Source organism: Taurulus bubalis, assembly GCF_910589615.1.
Source record: "Taurulus bubalis genome assembly, chromosome: 16".
NCBI lineage: Eukaryota > Metazoa > Chordata > Actinopteri > Perciformes > Cottidae > Taurulus > Taurulus bubalis.
In genome coordinates, this window is record NC_136604.1 from 1,872,658 (window position 1) to 1,889,580 (window position 16,923).

The 16,923-nt window shown below is 44.5% G+C and overlaps 1 protein-coding gene across 1 annotated transcript in view; it reads left to right on the forward strand.

Annotated features, from left to right (window-relative positions):
* Window positions 1-16,923, forward strand: part of gabbr1b (gamma-aminobutyric acid (GABA) B receptor, 1b) — a gene marked incomplete at both ends in the record, with an annotated part of 69,748 nt that overhangs the window by 16,076 nt on the left and 36,749 nt on the right. Inside the window, 4 exons of the mRNA XM_079232309.1 lie at window positions 367-558; window positions 2,194-2,439; window positions 2,595-2,658; window positions 10,028-10,105. Of these exons, the coding sequence (XP_079088435.1) occupies window positions 367-558; window positions 2,194-2,439; window positions 2,595-2,658; window positions 10,028-10,105 (580 nt within the window). The remainder of the gene's footprint in view (window positions 1-366; window positions 559-2,193; window positions 2,440-2,594; window positions 2,659-10,027; window positions 10,106-16,923) is intronic.

Consider the following 16,923-nt stretch of genomic DNA (forward strand, 5'->3'; position numbering starts at 1 on the left):
TGCTTGCTTGACCAGCTGTAAGTACCAGCAATAGCCACGTTTGTTGTTTTTGTTTATAATAATAATTTGGGGGAGTGGCTTGGAGGGAGGTCTGAAGGGACAGGCTGTCAGTGTTGCATACTTGATGACTTTCTTGCTAGATTTCGGAGCTAGTGCTGCTAGCTACTTCCATTGGAAAAGAGATGGCAACACTGAGCTGGGATTTTTGATTAGACACTTTTCTCAATCCAGTCTACTCTTTCTGTGTTTTTCAGTATTACCTGCCCAAGTTCTGAATGTATGAAATATGAATCTCTTTGTTCAGCCTCTCAGTAGCTGTTCATGTATCCTTCTCCCTCATCCCATCGCTGCATTGTCCCTCTGCAGGTGTACAAGGAGAAGCTGTATGGGAAGAAGTACGTATGGTTCCTCATCGGCTGGTACGCAGACAACTGGTTCAAGATCAAGGACCCCTCTATTAACTGTACTATTGAGCAGATGACAGAGGCAGTGGAGGGTCATGTGACCACTGAGATCGTCATGCTCAACCCAGAGACAGTGCGAGGAGCTTCCAACCTGGTAAGACCTCTCATAATGTAGTGGAGCTCAAAGGAATCAGAATTGATGTTGAATGCACTAATACACTTTAAGTAAAATGGCTTTAACTTAATATAAAGGATTGCTGTGTATACTCAAATGTACCTTTAGTTGAGTGTGGTTCTTCATGGGGATATATACACGATTCAATTTCTCAACCTTTTCCAGGTAGGATCTTCACAAGAGTCCATTACAAATGTTTTTGTTTGAATGATTTCCGAGACATGTTGCATTGATACTGGTACAGCAGTAATTTTCCATCTGTTTAGCTTCCAGATGATTACTGAAACAAGGGAAGTCAAGTTGAATGCTATTTGTCCTTAGATCTTTCCTTGTTGATTGAGAATGAACCCTTAATTATCAATATACAGTAAATGTGTTTTTTTTTAAAGATTGGCTAAATTGTGAGAGAATTGGTTAACATGTTGAACAGCAGGATGAAATCCATCTCTATTCTTTGTCTCAGTTCAACAGATCAACACATAACTTAACTTGGGCAAACAGAAGGAGGTAGAGAAGAGGGGCATCAGAGTATGGTTGTGCCTACTCTATTTCATAGAAAACTTTGCCCTACATTTAGATTTTTTTTGTAAAATGTGATTTGATGGTAATTCCAAAAGAGATGTTAGAGGGTTTAACAAATCAAGATTTGTGATCATTTGAGGACCATGACTATGCAATGGATGGATAGGTTGACCTGCTGCTGGAGAGACAAGCAGTACAACACCCTTCAGTGCACTTTCAATTGGCCCATGCTTGGTTCACTGGGCGACTGTGGTTCAGTGCTATAGCAGGGTCGTCCTTCAATCAGATTGACGGATTAGCGGTTCGATCCCCGGCTGTGCTAGCCCATGTCGTTGTGTCCTTGGGCAAGAGACTTAACCCCAAATTGGTCCCGTAGCTGTGCCTACGGTATATGAATGTGTGTATGAATGTTAGCTACTCCTGATGGGCAGGTGGTACCTTAGCCCCTGAAATCAGTGGGTGAATGGGTTTGAATGTAGTGTTATGCTGCGTTTACACCAAAAGCGTTGAAAAAATTTCGCGCAAGTAGATTGCATGCAAAGTCAACGCACAGACGCGAACGGTTGCGAAAGCCGTCATCACTGCGTTGCTGAATCAAACTGCTTGAAGTAGCGCTGGAAGCCCTTCCATAACTGTGTGGGAGTCAAGCCAAATGTTTAACACCGCCTATGTGTGGTAATTAAGGTAATTGGTTGGCACAACTTTTAAACACATAACACAAATGTATTGCAAAGTACTTTGGTGGATATAATCTTATCATAACTGATGGAACTGAGGGCCCAAGCCTAACTAGTGATAAGCTCTGGTTTTCCTTTAATTATAGGCACGCAGTAGACAATCATATGAACTATATTTGCAGTGGCAGTTTGTAAGGGTTTTGGAAGGCACTGTTCTGGCCCATAGAGCCATCTGGTCAGAAAAGTCTAATACGGGTCAAAGTTATTCATGAAGATACTCAGTTTCCAAAAGGAAAACAAGTTCACCTCAATGATATCACCATGTTTAATCACTCAGTACTGCAATCAAAACAATCAGACCAACTGATGTTCTGATTTAATGGCCTAAACAGCGTCCATGTTCTCTCCTCTCCAGACATCTCAGGATTTTCTAGCCCAGCTGATGTCTAAACTCGGGGGTAAAAATCCAGAGGAGACAGGCGGTTTCCAGGAGGCCCCCCTGGCCTACGATGCTGTCTGGGCTCTAGCCCTGGCCCTCAACAAGACTGTGGGACCCCTAAAGGCCAAGGGTCACCGGCTAGAAGATTTCAACTATAACAACCGAGAGATCACATCTGAAATCTACCGGGCCCTGAACACCAGCTCCTTCGAAGGAGTCTCCGTGAGTACAAAACCCAGAAGAGGGAGGAGTTTCAGAAAGTGAGAAAGAGTTGACAGTGCTGGATAGTAACATGAGAGAGAGACGGTGAGGGTAGGGGAGGCACTCTGTGATGGAGGGAGATGTTAAAACATTTAAATGCTGCTTTTTTCTTTCAGGGCCATGTTGTTTTTGACGCTCAAGGGTCTAGGATGGCATGGACTCTAATTGAACAGTTACAAGGTACGTCACAGCACATGTCCCTGCTTGAAAATACAAGTATCTTTTACTATTAGATACAAGTTGCATGGATCTTATACTTTTGTTTTCAAACTTTCCATATGTAGTATATGCATACTGTATCTTGTTGGCAATGTTTGAAGCATTTGTCATGTAATATTTTCAATCATCAACATTTCAAATTGTATGTACCTTTGGTGGAAATCAACCTTTTTAATTTCCTTGGGAGAAACAAACGTGACGTGAAAACTCTTAAATGTCTTATTGTATTGTCTGTCTTGTATTTATTGAACAGACAGAATAATTCAGCTGAATGGATAGAGCTCTTTCCTCAAAGATGATTCAGAGGTCTAACCACGGGAAAAGGTTTAACAGTATTCATGCACATTATTTCGTATCAGGATTGACTGTTCTTTTTGCACGTGCAACAAGAAGTATGCACAAATCTGGGGAATTACCTCAAATAAACAAGTTGGCAGTGGTGTCTCACTACAATATACGTTCAAAAGCAAGTTGTTCTAAGAAGTGCACAACTTAGTTCTCTCTAGTTTTACCTTTACTTTCGATCGGGGCTCCGTATAAACTGGTGTCACGTGTCGTGGTTGCTCGTGTGATAGCAGCTGTTAACAACCATCAGAACATTTACTTACGTTTTTTTTAAATATTAAAAAATCTCCTTAAAAAAATCTCCTCAAAAAATGTAGGAATGTGGATTACATACTGGCATTAATTATCTACACCACAATTTGCACAACTTACTAAAGGCAATCCTGGATTGAAGGATCTTTCAAGCGCTGTCCCAATGCAGAGGATCTTTCAAATCTCAGTGAGGACTGAGTCCCTTCTTCAGTGGATTTTGATGGATGTATGTGTGTATCAACCGCACTCATAAAACACGAACAATCGTTTGCGCACGATCCATCACCTGTCTCCGAGTTTTTGGAAATATGCTAGTATACTTCAGTTACTTCACTGCAGTGCGCCAAAATCTGTTTCTCAACAGATTTGAGGTGACACATTGCAAATCCAGTTGCTAAAGATAACTGCAAGAGTGCCACCTCTAACTGGGAATCTAGGTCTACTAAACACGTTAGGGATTGTGGATTCAATCAAGGGAATGAAGTCACCTCCAGTAAGACAGTTTCAGCAGAAAAAGTTGTTATATAGATATTATTTAAACTGATGATGTCATGACGGATAGCATATTTGTTTGAGAGGGGCCTTGCCCAGTCTGTCATAAAGATTAATAGGGGCACGTTTCAAGTTTCTGGTTGCTCTGTGTTTGTATGCTGTAGTGTTTACAATACTAATAGATGGCAGCAGTTTATCGGACAGGTATGTGAAACACATATTAATTTGAAATGTCAGTTTGAGCGGGTGATCTGAGTTGAGAAGGATGCGGTTTGTTTTTGCATCAATCAAGTCCTGCCTGAGTGAAGTTGGAAATCAACAGCCTAATGCCTTTTCTACTGTCCCACAACTGAGACTGCCCACTGCTCATCAACCAGTTATGCAGGCTGTAAAGGCGGCCTGAGTTCTCACAACCCTTCCTCAGTAAAGGAATGGGCCCAGACACACTGAATTTCCCCAAGCTCTCAATGGTTGATCCTTTTGTAGTTTTAGAGATGTTGACAATGACTGTGTGTGCAGATAATAATAATAATTAAAAACTATCCAATAGCCAAGAAATATCTGTGGTTGCGAAACGTTTGAGATGTTGGTCCTCAGCGGAGTACTCATCTTGCAGCGTTCAAATTCAAAGAACAGTGGTTACATGCGTTGTAAGGGTAAGACTGGTTTGTTTGGGGTGCCAGTTAGGTCTCTCCCTAACAATATCTTCCTCAGGGTGTGAGTCAATATTTAGTCATTGGTTTGGTCAACTGCCCACAGGGCTCAAGTAGAGAGTACAATCCCCCTCACACACCGAACCATCAAAAAGGTACATCCCCACAAGCATTTCACAGGAATATTGTTCATCACAATGAACCACCACACAGATGTCAGTCCTTTTTAGATGCTTGTGTATTTACAGTTCATTGCAGGCATAATACACACATTGAGTCCCTCACACTGTTTCCCCCAAATCCATCCCATAATTTCCCTCTCATTTGCTTCCCCGTGCAGTTCCTCTCAGTTTACCCCATACGGGAAAATAGTTGGTCAACCAAAAAAGGTCAGAGTGTCAGCGTGTCAGATAATCTGGTGGGTCCAGACCCGGAAGTCCGGTTCTTGCCTTCACTAGTCCACGACTCCTCGTCACGTTACCGTCTGCTTATGCTGCAGCCTTGTATAGCGCACTTAAAACATCGAAAACAGAGAAGACGGACGTTCACGTGTTACGCTGCCCGTACGCTCCGGGTACTCTCTCTTTTCTTGCCCCGCCCCGCATTTCCGCTTTTTCCCCCGGTTGATTGGTTTACGACCGGGGGCATCTGTGACTTGGGTGTGGCTGTGACAGGGACTGTGTGAGTGTGTAGTGATACCAGATCGCTACAAGGCAACCCCCTTTTTAATGTCTACACTAGTGCGATATCCCTAAGAATTATGCCAATTTTGAATGATTTAATATCATCAGTTGTGTCTGGCATTAAAGACTACATAAAGGACCCTGTTGCAGCTAATGTTCACTGCCTAAAATATAGAAATACATTGTGAGGCTACAGGGCTTACAAAAAACTCATTCAAGACGTTTCAAACCCGTCTTACCCTCCATCATCATGGGAAACGTGAGGCTCGCCCTAACAAGATGGACGTGCTAACGCCGCTGACTCGCCATCAGAGCGAATACCGGCAGTGCAGCCCCATGGTGTTTACTGAGACATGGCTAACCGAGCTAACTCTGGACATGCACGCTACACTGAACGTTTCCGCATCATACGGGCAGATAGGACAACAGAGAGTGGTAAGAGGAAGGGAGGAGGCTTGGCCGTGTTTGTTAATGATAGATGGTGTAACTCTGGGCACATCAGTCCTGCACAAAGGACATTTAGCTGTTAGCATGAAGCCAAACTATCTACCTTTCTCACATGTTATCATGATAGCTGTGCATATCCCCCCCTCTGCTAACGCTGAAGCGGCCTGTTACATCATCCACTCAGCGACAAGCAGGCTGTTGACACAACACCCCAATGCCCTCCTCCTTCTCTCTGTGGACTTCAATCATGCACCTCTGTCCTCCACTCTGGACACATTCACCCAGTATGACACATGCCACACCAGAGACAATAAGACCCTGGATCTCCTCTATTCCAACACCAAGGAGGCATACTCATCTTCCCAACCGCAGCCCAAGGACCTCAACAGTTTCAGGCCGGTGGCGTTGATATCCCACCTGAAGAAGACCCTGGAGAGGTTGGTCCTTGTGCATCTCTGCCCCCTGGTGCACTCATCTCTGGATCCGCTGCAGTTCGCCTACCAGTCTGGCATCGAGGTGGATGAAGCCGTCATCTTCCTGCTACAAAGATGCATCTCTCACCTGGAAAAGGCTGAAGCACTGTGAGAGTCTTGTTCTTAGACTTCTCCAGTGCCTTTAACACCACCCAGCCTTTGCTTCTAAGGGACAAGCTGGAGCAGACCGGGGTGGACCACCACCTCACTGCATGGATCCTGGACCACCTCACCAACGTCCACAGTATGTGCGGATACGGCAGTGTGAGTCAGACCGGCTGTCCTGCAGCACAGGGGACCCACAAGGAACCGTTCTGGCTCTATTCCTCTTCACCATTTACACATCGGACTTCTAATACAACTCTGAAAACAGCCACACACAAAAGTTCTCTGATGACTCTGCAATCGTTGGCCTCATCTCCGCCGACGTTGACAGGGAGTACAGGGAACTAAAGCAGGACTTTATAGGATGGTGCCAGCGGAAGCGCCTCCACATCAACTCTGGTAAAACCAAAAAGCTGCTGGTAAACGCTCTCCTCCGGTACCAGTGAGCATCCAGGGTATGGACATTGACATTGTCAAGTCTTATCAGTACTGGGTGTTCACTTGAACAATAAACTGACTGTACTGACCACACTAATGCACTTTATAAAAAGGGACAGAGCAGACTCTGCTGAGGAGACTGAGGTCTTGTGGAGTGCAGGGAGCTCCTGAAGACCTTCTTTGACTCTGTGATGGCATCAGCCATCTTTTATGGAGTCTTCTGGAGCAGCAGCATCACGGCAGCTGACAGGAGGAGACTGAACAAGCTGGTAAAGAAGGCCAGCAGTGTGCTGGGTGAGGTGGACAGGAGGACGATGGCAAAGCTGATGAACCACACCTCCCACCCCATGCAGGACTCTGACTGATTCATCCCCGGTGTGTGAAGGAGAGGTACCGCTTTAATCACTTAAACTAGTGCAATATAAATACATTTTTAAATACATTTGATTCTGTCTGTATACTGTATATAATATATTTTTACTGTTTATTTATGTTGCTTCATTTTTATTTTACTATGTGTCTCTTGAGTGCATTTTACCCTCTGCTGCTGTCATCCTGCAATTTCCCCACTGCGGGACTAATAAAGGATTATCTTATCTATTCTTTTAATAATAATAATAATAATAATATTAAGAAAATATCACAATAATCATCTTCTGTGGGAATTATTATGCTTGCGTGATAATAAATGTAATATTGTAATAGACAGCAAAGCTAATAATTGTAATATACAGCAATGCTATATCCAGTGTTAACTTTCTTCTCTGTTGCCATTTTGAGTGGTGAGTCCCAACACAGACTAATTCTGTGATTCCAATAATCAGTTACTCTGTAACAACAATGGTGGGGCGAGTGGGGCTCATGTCGATGTGTCCTTGGGCAAGACACTAAACCACAAATTGGTCCGGTGCCTGCGATGTGTGAATGGATGTGAATGGATGTGAATGATGACATGCAGTGTTAAAGCTTTGAGTGGTCAGAGGACTAGAAAAGATATATACAAGTTAATTTAAATGTCCGATATTAGATGGGTGTAACCCATCTCTCATCCTCAGCGGTGGGCACCCTGTTAGCTTGAACTCTGCTGAATGTAGAAGTGTGAGGATGAGATGTTAAATTATTTTATATCCTGTTTCATTTTTGGCGGTCAAATGTTTACCCATTTTGGCAACCAACAATTTTGTTTTGGAACCATGCTTTAAATAAATTAAGGAGAAGGCATCTTTCTTGTTAGCTGGTCAGCTCTTCATGACACAAGAAAGGAAAAGTTCAGACAATGACTGTTGAGTTAAAGTGGTCAACTCTTATTAAATCAGTTTAAACTCTAAAAAGAGTAAAGCAAACACTCACCAATGGATGATTTGTGTCCGACAGCTCTGTCAGTTTGTCAGAATCTGCCAGATATGTTTCAACCTCATTAATAACTAGCTAATACTGTACATCTGGCTGTCATCCTGAATTCATACAACTATATTTAAATACTAACTCTGGTTTCAGGGTCTACAGGACACTCATGGTAATCTATACAATGGAGTGGAAACCTTTCACTCCGATTTACTGGTGCAAGATTTTTTTTGAAGTGTGACCATGAACATACAATTTATGACATGCATTACAATACATTGTAGGTTTTGTAGAAATATATTTGTGAAGGGCATCTGAGTTACAGTTATATTGGCAGGTTATGTCTTGGCAATAGGGCCAATTTCAGATTTATGTCAGCAAGGAACCACAAGGGTTGTTTCTCTTATGATGATCCTATGATGATTACTGCTTTTTGAGAGTTGTGGAGAGTCTTACAGTATCTTTAGCTGCTTCAGCCCTTAGTGTAGAGCAAAAGAAGTACTTCTGAGTAGAGTCCTGTTGGTTGGCTGGAGGAATAATTCCCAATGGCTACTTGGCAATTAGGAGTGGAGTTCAGTGGGCTGCACTTCGATGCCCCTGGGCTGTGCCTCCTGTGCTACTGCACTGGGATATTACAGTGTTAGTACAGCAAACCACATGATTGTGCTACAGCTGATGACAGGCCAGTTTCTCACATGGGTAGTTTTTTTATTTATTAAAAGAGGCTTACAGGGATCCCTTTGGCCTAAATTTCATTAATGAAATGTCCCATAAAGTGTATTGGTTCATAGAACGGAAGAACAAGGACGCAGGGAATCTGTCAGTCGTGATTTCCCAGGAGAAAAATAAGACATGAATGTCGAAACATTACATTCTTATTTGAAGTAAACCAAAGCTGCATACTCATTAAGGGCAAGAACAATTTGAAGCTGCTTCTTTCTACAACAGCCTGGTCTCAATAAAAGGACGTCAATAAAGCACTGCTTGGTCAGAGGCCTCCAGCGCCTGGATACTGACCAAAAGGCCCCCTTTAGTTTCTGCATGAGACGCATCAGACTTTAAATCTGGTGCTGGTGCTGGAGGTTCTGCTGGAGTTGCTGGAGATGCAGATGGGGTGCTGACTCTGAGAAGGCAGATGGTGCTGCGGAGGCGGAGGGTTGCATGTGACAGCAGCAGGACGCTAGAGGCGGGAATACAGCACATTTAAAAGGAGACAGCAACAGGCTGATAGGCTAACGAAGAGGGTGTGACTCTGCGCTATTGGCTGGGGCGCCCAGCTGTTAAACAGCTGACAGAGTCTGACACTTCTGACAGGGACCTCCGGTATGACGTGTGCTGCTGCTGAGGGACAGTATGAGTGAGAGCCTGGCGTGAAGGGCTTGTCTTCCTGTCTGAACTTACGCTAGAGCTTTATTTGTGCCTTATTTGAAACCAAAAGTTGAGGGATTTTTATTGACAGCATTATGTCACATGCCGTTATCAGTTTGAAGTGTTTGCTGATATGATACCTGAGTTTCAATACCACAAACAAAATTATACTTTTTTCATTTTTTTTCATTTTCTGAACACTTTTCCATTTAAAGGCAGGGTTGGTGATGTTGAGAAAGTAATAATAATAATAATAATACTTTCATTTTATATAGCGCTTTTCTAAATACTCAAGACGCTTATTAAGCTAATACTCAAAGATGCTTATTAAGTAAAATTAATTAATTATCCAACTGAAAAACCCAGCTCTGTGTTACCAATTCTTTCCCATGAAACAGCTCTAGCTCTAAAAGTTTCTAAATCTAGCCGAGGAAGCTCGTCCAATCGTATTGGGCCAGAATTAAATGATTGGACAGGCTGGATCAAATGCTCTTTTTTCTAGTGCATTTCATCCATTGTTTGCTGTCACTAATGTAATGAGAATTTTAAAAAAATTGGCAAAAGACATATGACCTACTTGCTTGCTTGTATACCTGCAATGCCAATGTGCAGACATGAATGGTTGCGAACAACACAAATTTCCGAAAAAGCTTGGTGTGAACGCAGCATAACTGTTGGAACCTCCCTCTCCCTCTCTCTCTCTCTCTCTCTCTCTCTCTCTCTCTCACAGGAGGAAGCTATAAGAAGATTGGATACTACGACAGCACTAAAGGCAATCTGTCCTGGTATGGGAATGACAAGTGGATAGGTGAGGGACATTCATCTTCCTCAGCGCCTATATTTCCCCACTCTCTGTTACCCTCCTACCTTCTAATCTCCTGTTTTCTCCGACCCTACAGCTTTGCCCTCTCTCCCTCCAATTCCCCTTTCCTTCCCCCGTTGTTGCACTTTCATCTCTCTCTCCCTTCCACACTTTACATACAAGGTTGGCTGCAAATGTTCATCGTTCAATCACTCAGGTTTTATTACGCATGTGAGAACAGCTAAGCTCACCAGACACCCAAGTGATGCAACAGCAAACAGAGCCACAGTTAAGGGCTTCATTTGGGCCGATGTGCTGCGAAGCGACAATTTCACTCCATTTACTAATGAAACATGAGAACCTATTCAAAGCTACGACAGCAGTGTAATATATAGAAGATGCTAGTTGACAGTCTAAACAAAACCGGAGAAAGCAATGGGTGCCGGTGCAATGGGAAGGGGCCCCATGACCTTGACTTTGAGGAATGAAATTGTGTTCCCTAATCAGTACACAGGGGAGCTCTGTGTGTCCGTGTCGTTCTGCCTCCCTGAACACTGCCAAGACGCAGATCTGAAAGTGGTTCACGCCCTGAAAATGGTGGAGGATTTTGCAAGTCTGATACATGGAAAACAAAACCAAGTGATGCACTGGTCAATGACGGGGAGGAGGTGGTGGGTGTGTATTGATTGTTGTTTAGTCCGTTTGCTTGTTGTTGACGAGTGCTTTCTCAGACGCGGCTGATTGGATTTCCTGTCTCAATTGCATTGATCGTTTCAAGATGGGGAGGTGGACGAGAGGCAACCTGTGGAGTGTAAGTGTAGTTTGGGAAACAATAGGACATTTTCCTTGGGGTCAATTATTTTCGAATGACCATACCAGTGCTTTCAAATGTCCTTTATTACAAACACTGCTTACATACTGTCAATTAAAATAGAAAAGAGGAACGAGGTGGTTTATTTATTTTTGTAATAATTTTTTTAATTTTTAAATTATTTATTTTTTAAGTAGATTTAGTTTAATATTTCCCCCTCCATCGTCTACCTTGTGTCACTGTCTTCTGATCTGCTCCTGTTTACATTAAAATTGCATAACTAAAAGGAACAAATTTTGGTCAACAACCAATGTACGAGCAAATTAAATGAACGGCGCAAATAACTGTACCCACTCTTGAAGGACAGCAGGAAGAATAACAAGCGAGCTCACCTGGTGGTGACACACTTTACACTGACGGCCAAGATACCGTAAACATACCATAGACATGGCTCCCCTAACATACCGTAGACATGGCTCCCCTAACATACCATAGACATGGCTCCCCTAACATACCGTAGACATGGCTCCCCTAACATACAATAGACATGGCTCCCCTAACATACCATAGACATGGCTCCCCTAAACATACCGTAGACATGGCTCCCCTAACATACCATAGACATGGCTCCCCTAACATACCGTAGACATGGCTCCCCTAACATACCATAGACATGGCTCCCCTAAACATACCGTAGACATGGCTCCCCTAAACATACCATAGACATGGCTCCCCTAACATACCATAGACATGGCTCCCCTAACATACCATAGACATGGCTCCCCTAACATACCATAGACATGGCTCCCCTAACATACCGTAGACATGGCTCCCCTAACATACCATAGACATGGCTCCCCTAACATACCGTAGACATGGCTCCCCTAACATACCATAGACATGGCTCCCCTAAACATACCGTAGACATGGCTCCCCTAACAAACCGTAGACATGGCTCCCCTAACATACCATAGACATGGCTCCCCTAAACATACCGTAGACATGGCTCCCCTAACATACCATAGACATGGCTCCCCTAAACATACCGTAGACATGGCTCCCCTAACATACCGTAGACATGGCTCCCCTAACATACCATAGACATGGCTCCCCTAAACATACCGTAGACATGGCTCCCCTAACATACCGTAGACATGGCTCCCCTAACATACCATAGACATGGCTCCCCTAAACATACCGTAGACATGGCTCCCCTAACATACCATAGACATGGCTTCCCTAAACATACCGTAGACATGGCTCCCCTAACATACCGTAGACATGGCTCCCCTAACATACCGTAGACATGGCTCCCCTAACATACCGTAGCCATGGCTCCCCTAACATACCATAGACATGGCTCCCCTAACATACCGTAGACATGGCTCCCCTAACATACCGTAGACATGGCTCCCCTAACATACCATAGACATGGCTCCCCTAACATACCATAGACATGGCTCCCCTAACATACCATAGACATGGCTCCCCTAACATACCGTAGACATGGCTCCCCTAACATACCATAGACATGGCTCCCCTAACATACCGTAGACATGGCTCCCCTAACATACCATAGACATGGCTCCCCTAAACATACCGTAGACATGGCTCCCCTAACAAACCGTAGACATGGCTCCCCTAACATACCATAGACATGGCTCCCCTAAACATACCGTAGACATGGCTCCCCTAACATACCATAGACATGGCTCCCCTAAACATACCGTAGACATGGCTCCCCTAACATACCGTAGACATGGCTCCCCTAACATACCATAGACATGGCTCCCCTAAACATACCGTAGACATGGCTCCCCTAACATACCGTAGACATGGCTCCCCTAACATACCATAGACATGGCTCCCCTAAACATACCGTAGACATGGCTCCCCTAACATACCATAGACATGGCTTCCCTAAACATACCGTAGACATGGCTCCCCTAACATACCGTAGACATGGCTCCCCTAACATACCGTAGACATGGCTCCCCTAACATACCGTAGCCATGGCTCCCCTAACATACCATAGACATGGCTCCCCTAACATACCGTAGACATGGCTCCCCTAACATACCGTAGACATGGCTCCCCTAACATACCATAGACATGGCTCCCCTAAACATACCGTAGACATGGCTCCCCTAACATACCATAGACATGGCTTCCCTAAACATACCGTAGACATGGCTCCCCTAACATACCGTAGACATGGCTCCCCTAACATACCGTAGACATGGCTCCCCTAACATACCGTAGCCATGGCTCCCCTAACATACCATAGACATGGCTCCCCTAACATACCGTAGACATGGCTCCCCTAACATACCGTAGACATGGCTCCCCTAACATACCATAGACATGGCTCCCCTAAACATACCGTAGACATGGCTCCCCTAACATACCATAGACATGGCTCCCCTAACATACCGTAGACATGGCTCCCCTAACATACCATAGACATGGCTCCCCTAAACATACCGTAGACATGGCTCCCCTAAACATACCATAGACATGGCTCCCCTAACATACCATAGACATGGCTCCCCTAACATACCATAGACATGGCTCCCCTAACATACCATAGACATGGCTCCCCTAACATACCGTAGACATGGCTCCCCTAACATACCATAGACATGGCTCCCCTAACATACCGTAGACATGGCTCCCCTAACATACCATAGACATGGCTCCCCTAAACATACCGTAGACATGGCTCCCCTAACAAACCGTAGACATGGCTCCCCTAACATACCATAGACATGGCTCCCCTAAACATACCGTAGACATGGCTCCCCTAACATACCATAGACATGGCTCCCCTAAACATACCGTAGACATGGCTCCCCTAACATACCGTAGACATGGCTCCCCTAACATACCATAGACATGGCTCCCCTAAACATACCGTAGACATGGCTCCCCTAACATACCGTAGACATGGCTCCCCTAACATACCATAGACATGGCTCCCCTAAACATACCGTAGACATGGCTCCCCTAACATACCGTAGACATGGCTCCCCTAACATACCATAGACATGGCTCCCCTAAACATACCGTAGACATGGCTCCCCTAACATACCATAGACATGGCTTCCCTAAACATACCGTAGACATGGCTCCCCTAACATACCGTAGACATGGCTCCCCTAACATACCGTAGACATGGCTCCCCTAACATACCGTAGCCATGGCTCCCCTAACATACCATAGACATGGCTCCCCTAACATACCGTAGACATGGCTCCCCTAACATACCGTAGACATGGCTCCCCTAACATACCATAGACATGGCTCCCCTAACATACCGTAGACATGGCTCCCCTAACATACAATAGACATGGCTCCCCTAACATACCATAGACATGGCTCCCCTAAACATACCGTAGACATGGCTCCCCTAACATACCATAGACATGGCTCCCCTAACATACCGTAGACATGGCTCCCCTAACATACCATAGACATGGCTCCCCTAAACATACCGTAGACATGGCTCCCCTAAACATACCATAGACATGGCTCCCCTAACATACCATAGACATGGCTCCCCTAACATACCATAGACATGGCTCCCCTAACATACCATAGACATGGCTCCCCTAGCATACCGTAGACATGGCTCCCCTAACATACCATAGACATGGCTCCCCTAACATACCGTAGACATGGCTCCCCTAACATACCATAGTCATGGCTCCCCTAAACATACCGTAGACATGGCTCCCCTAACAAACCGTAGACATGGCTCCCCTAACATACCATAGACATGGCTCCCCTAAACATACCGTAGACATGGCTCCCCTAACATACCATAGACATGGCTCCCCTAAACATACCGTAGACATGGCTCCCCTAACATACCGTAGACATGGCTCCCCTAACATACCATAGACATGGCTCCCCTAAACATACCGTAGACATGGCTCCCCTAACATACCGTAGACATGGCTCCCCTAACATACCGTAGACATGGCTCCCCTAACATACCATAGACATGGCTCCCCTAAACATACCGTAGACATGGCTCCCCTAACATACCGTAGACATGGCTCCCCTAAACATACCGTAGACATGGCTCCCCTAACATACCGTAGACATGGCTCCCCTAAACATACCGTAGACATGGCTCCCCTAACATACCATAGACATGGCTCCCCTAAACATACCGTAGACATGGCTCCCCTAACATACCATAGACATGGCTCCCCTAACATACCGTAGCCATGGCTCCCCTAACATACCATAGACATGGCTCCCCTAACATACCATAGACATGGCTCCCCTAACATACCATAGACATGGCTCCCCTAACATACCGTAGACATGGCTCCCCTAAACATACCATAGACATGGCTCCCCTAACATACCATAGACATGGCTCCCCTAACATACCATAGACATGGCTCCCCTAACATACCATAGACATGGCTCCCCTAACATACCATAGACATGGCTCCCCTAACATACCGTAGACATGGCTCCCCTAAACATACCATAGACATGGCTCCCCTAACATACCGTAGACATGGCTCCCCTAAACATACCATAGACATGGCTCCCCTAACATACCATAGACATGGCTCCCCTAACATACCATAGACATGGCTCCCCTAACATACCATAGACATGGCTCCCCTAACATACCATAGACATGGCTCCCCTAACATACCGTAGACATGGCTCCCCTAAACATACCATAGACATGGCTCCCCTAACATACCATAGACATGGCTCCCCTAACATACCATAGACATGGCTTCCCTAAACAAACCATAGACATGGCTCCCCTAAACATGCACTCAGTTATACGTGCGCACACTCAGTTATACGTGCACACACTCAGGTATACGTGCGCACACTCAGTTATACGTGCACACACTCAGGTATACGTGCACACACTCAGTTATACGTGCACACACTCAGGTATACGTGCACACACTCAGTTATACGTGCACACACTCAGGTATACGTGCACACACTCAGTTATACGTGCACACACAGAATGTCGCCCCACATACATATGTTTTCTCATCCTCTCTACTACCTACATCCACTAACCCTTCACACAGCTTCTGGCTTGTTTTCCTCTTGGTTTTTTCTTCTTTTACTTACTTCTTCACCTTATGCACCGACACAAATTCACCTTTGTATTATGCCTGTTCAGTTATGTGTCGTTGTATTGTATTATTTGTTTTATTATGTTATATTGCTGTATTGTAAATGACAATTATGCATTCACTCACTCACTCACTCACTCACTCACTCACTCACACACTCTCTCTCTCTCACACACACACACACATACACACACACACACACGCACACACACACTAATTGATTGTAGTTTATTACTACACTTTGGCATGACCTTTTCCTCTAGGACACTCAGCCTGTACATCCTGCAGGGGCACAGACAATGGAAATCAGCCTTCCGGCTATAAAGCATTTACATTTTAATTTAAAGTGTTCATCAATGTACATTGTCCCTCTCGGACATATAAATAACCTACTACTAACCTACACACACACACACACACACACACACACACACACACACACACACACACACACACACACACACACACACACACCAATCTATTTGTAATCTGTACTGCCGGACTCTTATATTTTCATTAACTACGTCATTATAATTGCTTTGTGTTATTGTCTGTCTTCCATGTTTATGGCATTGTATGTTGTTGTTTTTGTCACATTGCTTCACCAATAAAAAACATATATAATCAACAAATAATTATATTGAAATTACAAACTCAACATGTCCCCCATCTTTACCTGTACTTGATACATTCAGTATAGTGTACATTAACAGCACTAATGCCCTCTTAGCCATTTCCCCTTTGCAAGCAGTGAGTTTAAGATGCCTCAAACCTTCAGGGACATCGTTTAAATACCGGCTTTATTTGACAATGTTCAGTATTATAGAACAATTCCAGCACTTTTGGATGTCCCTTTAAGTCCTACCTCTAAAGAATGTGTATTT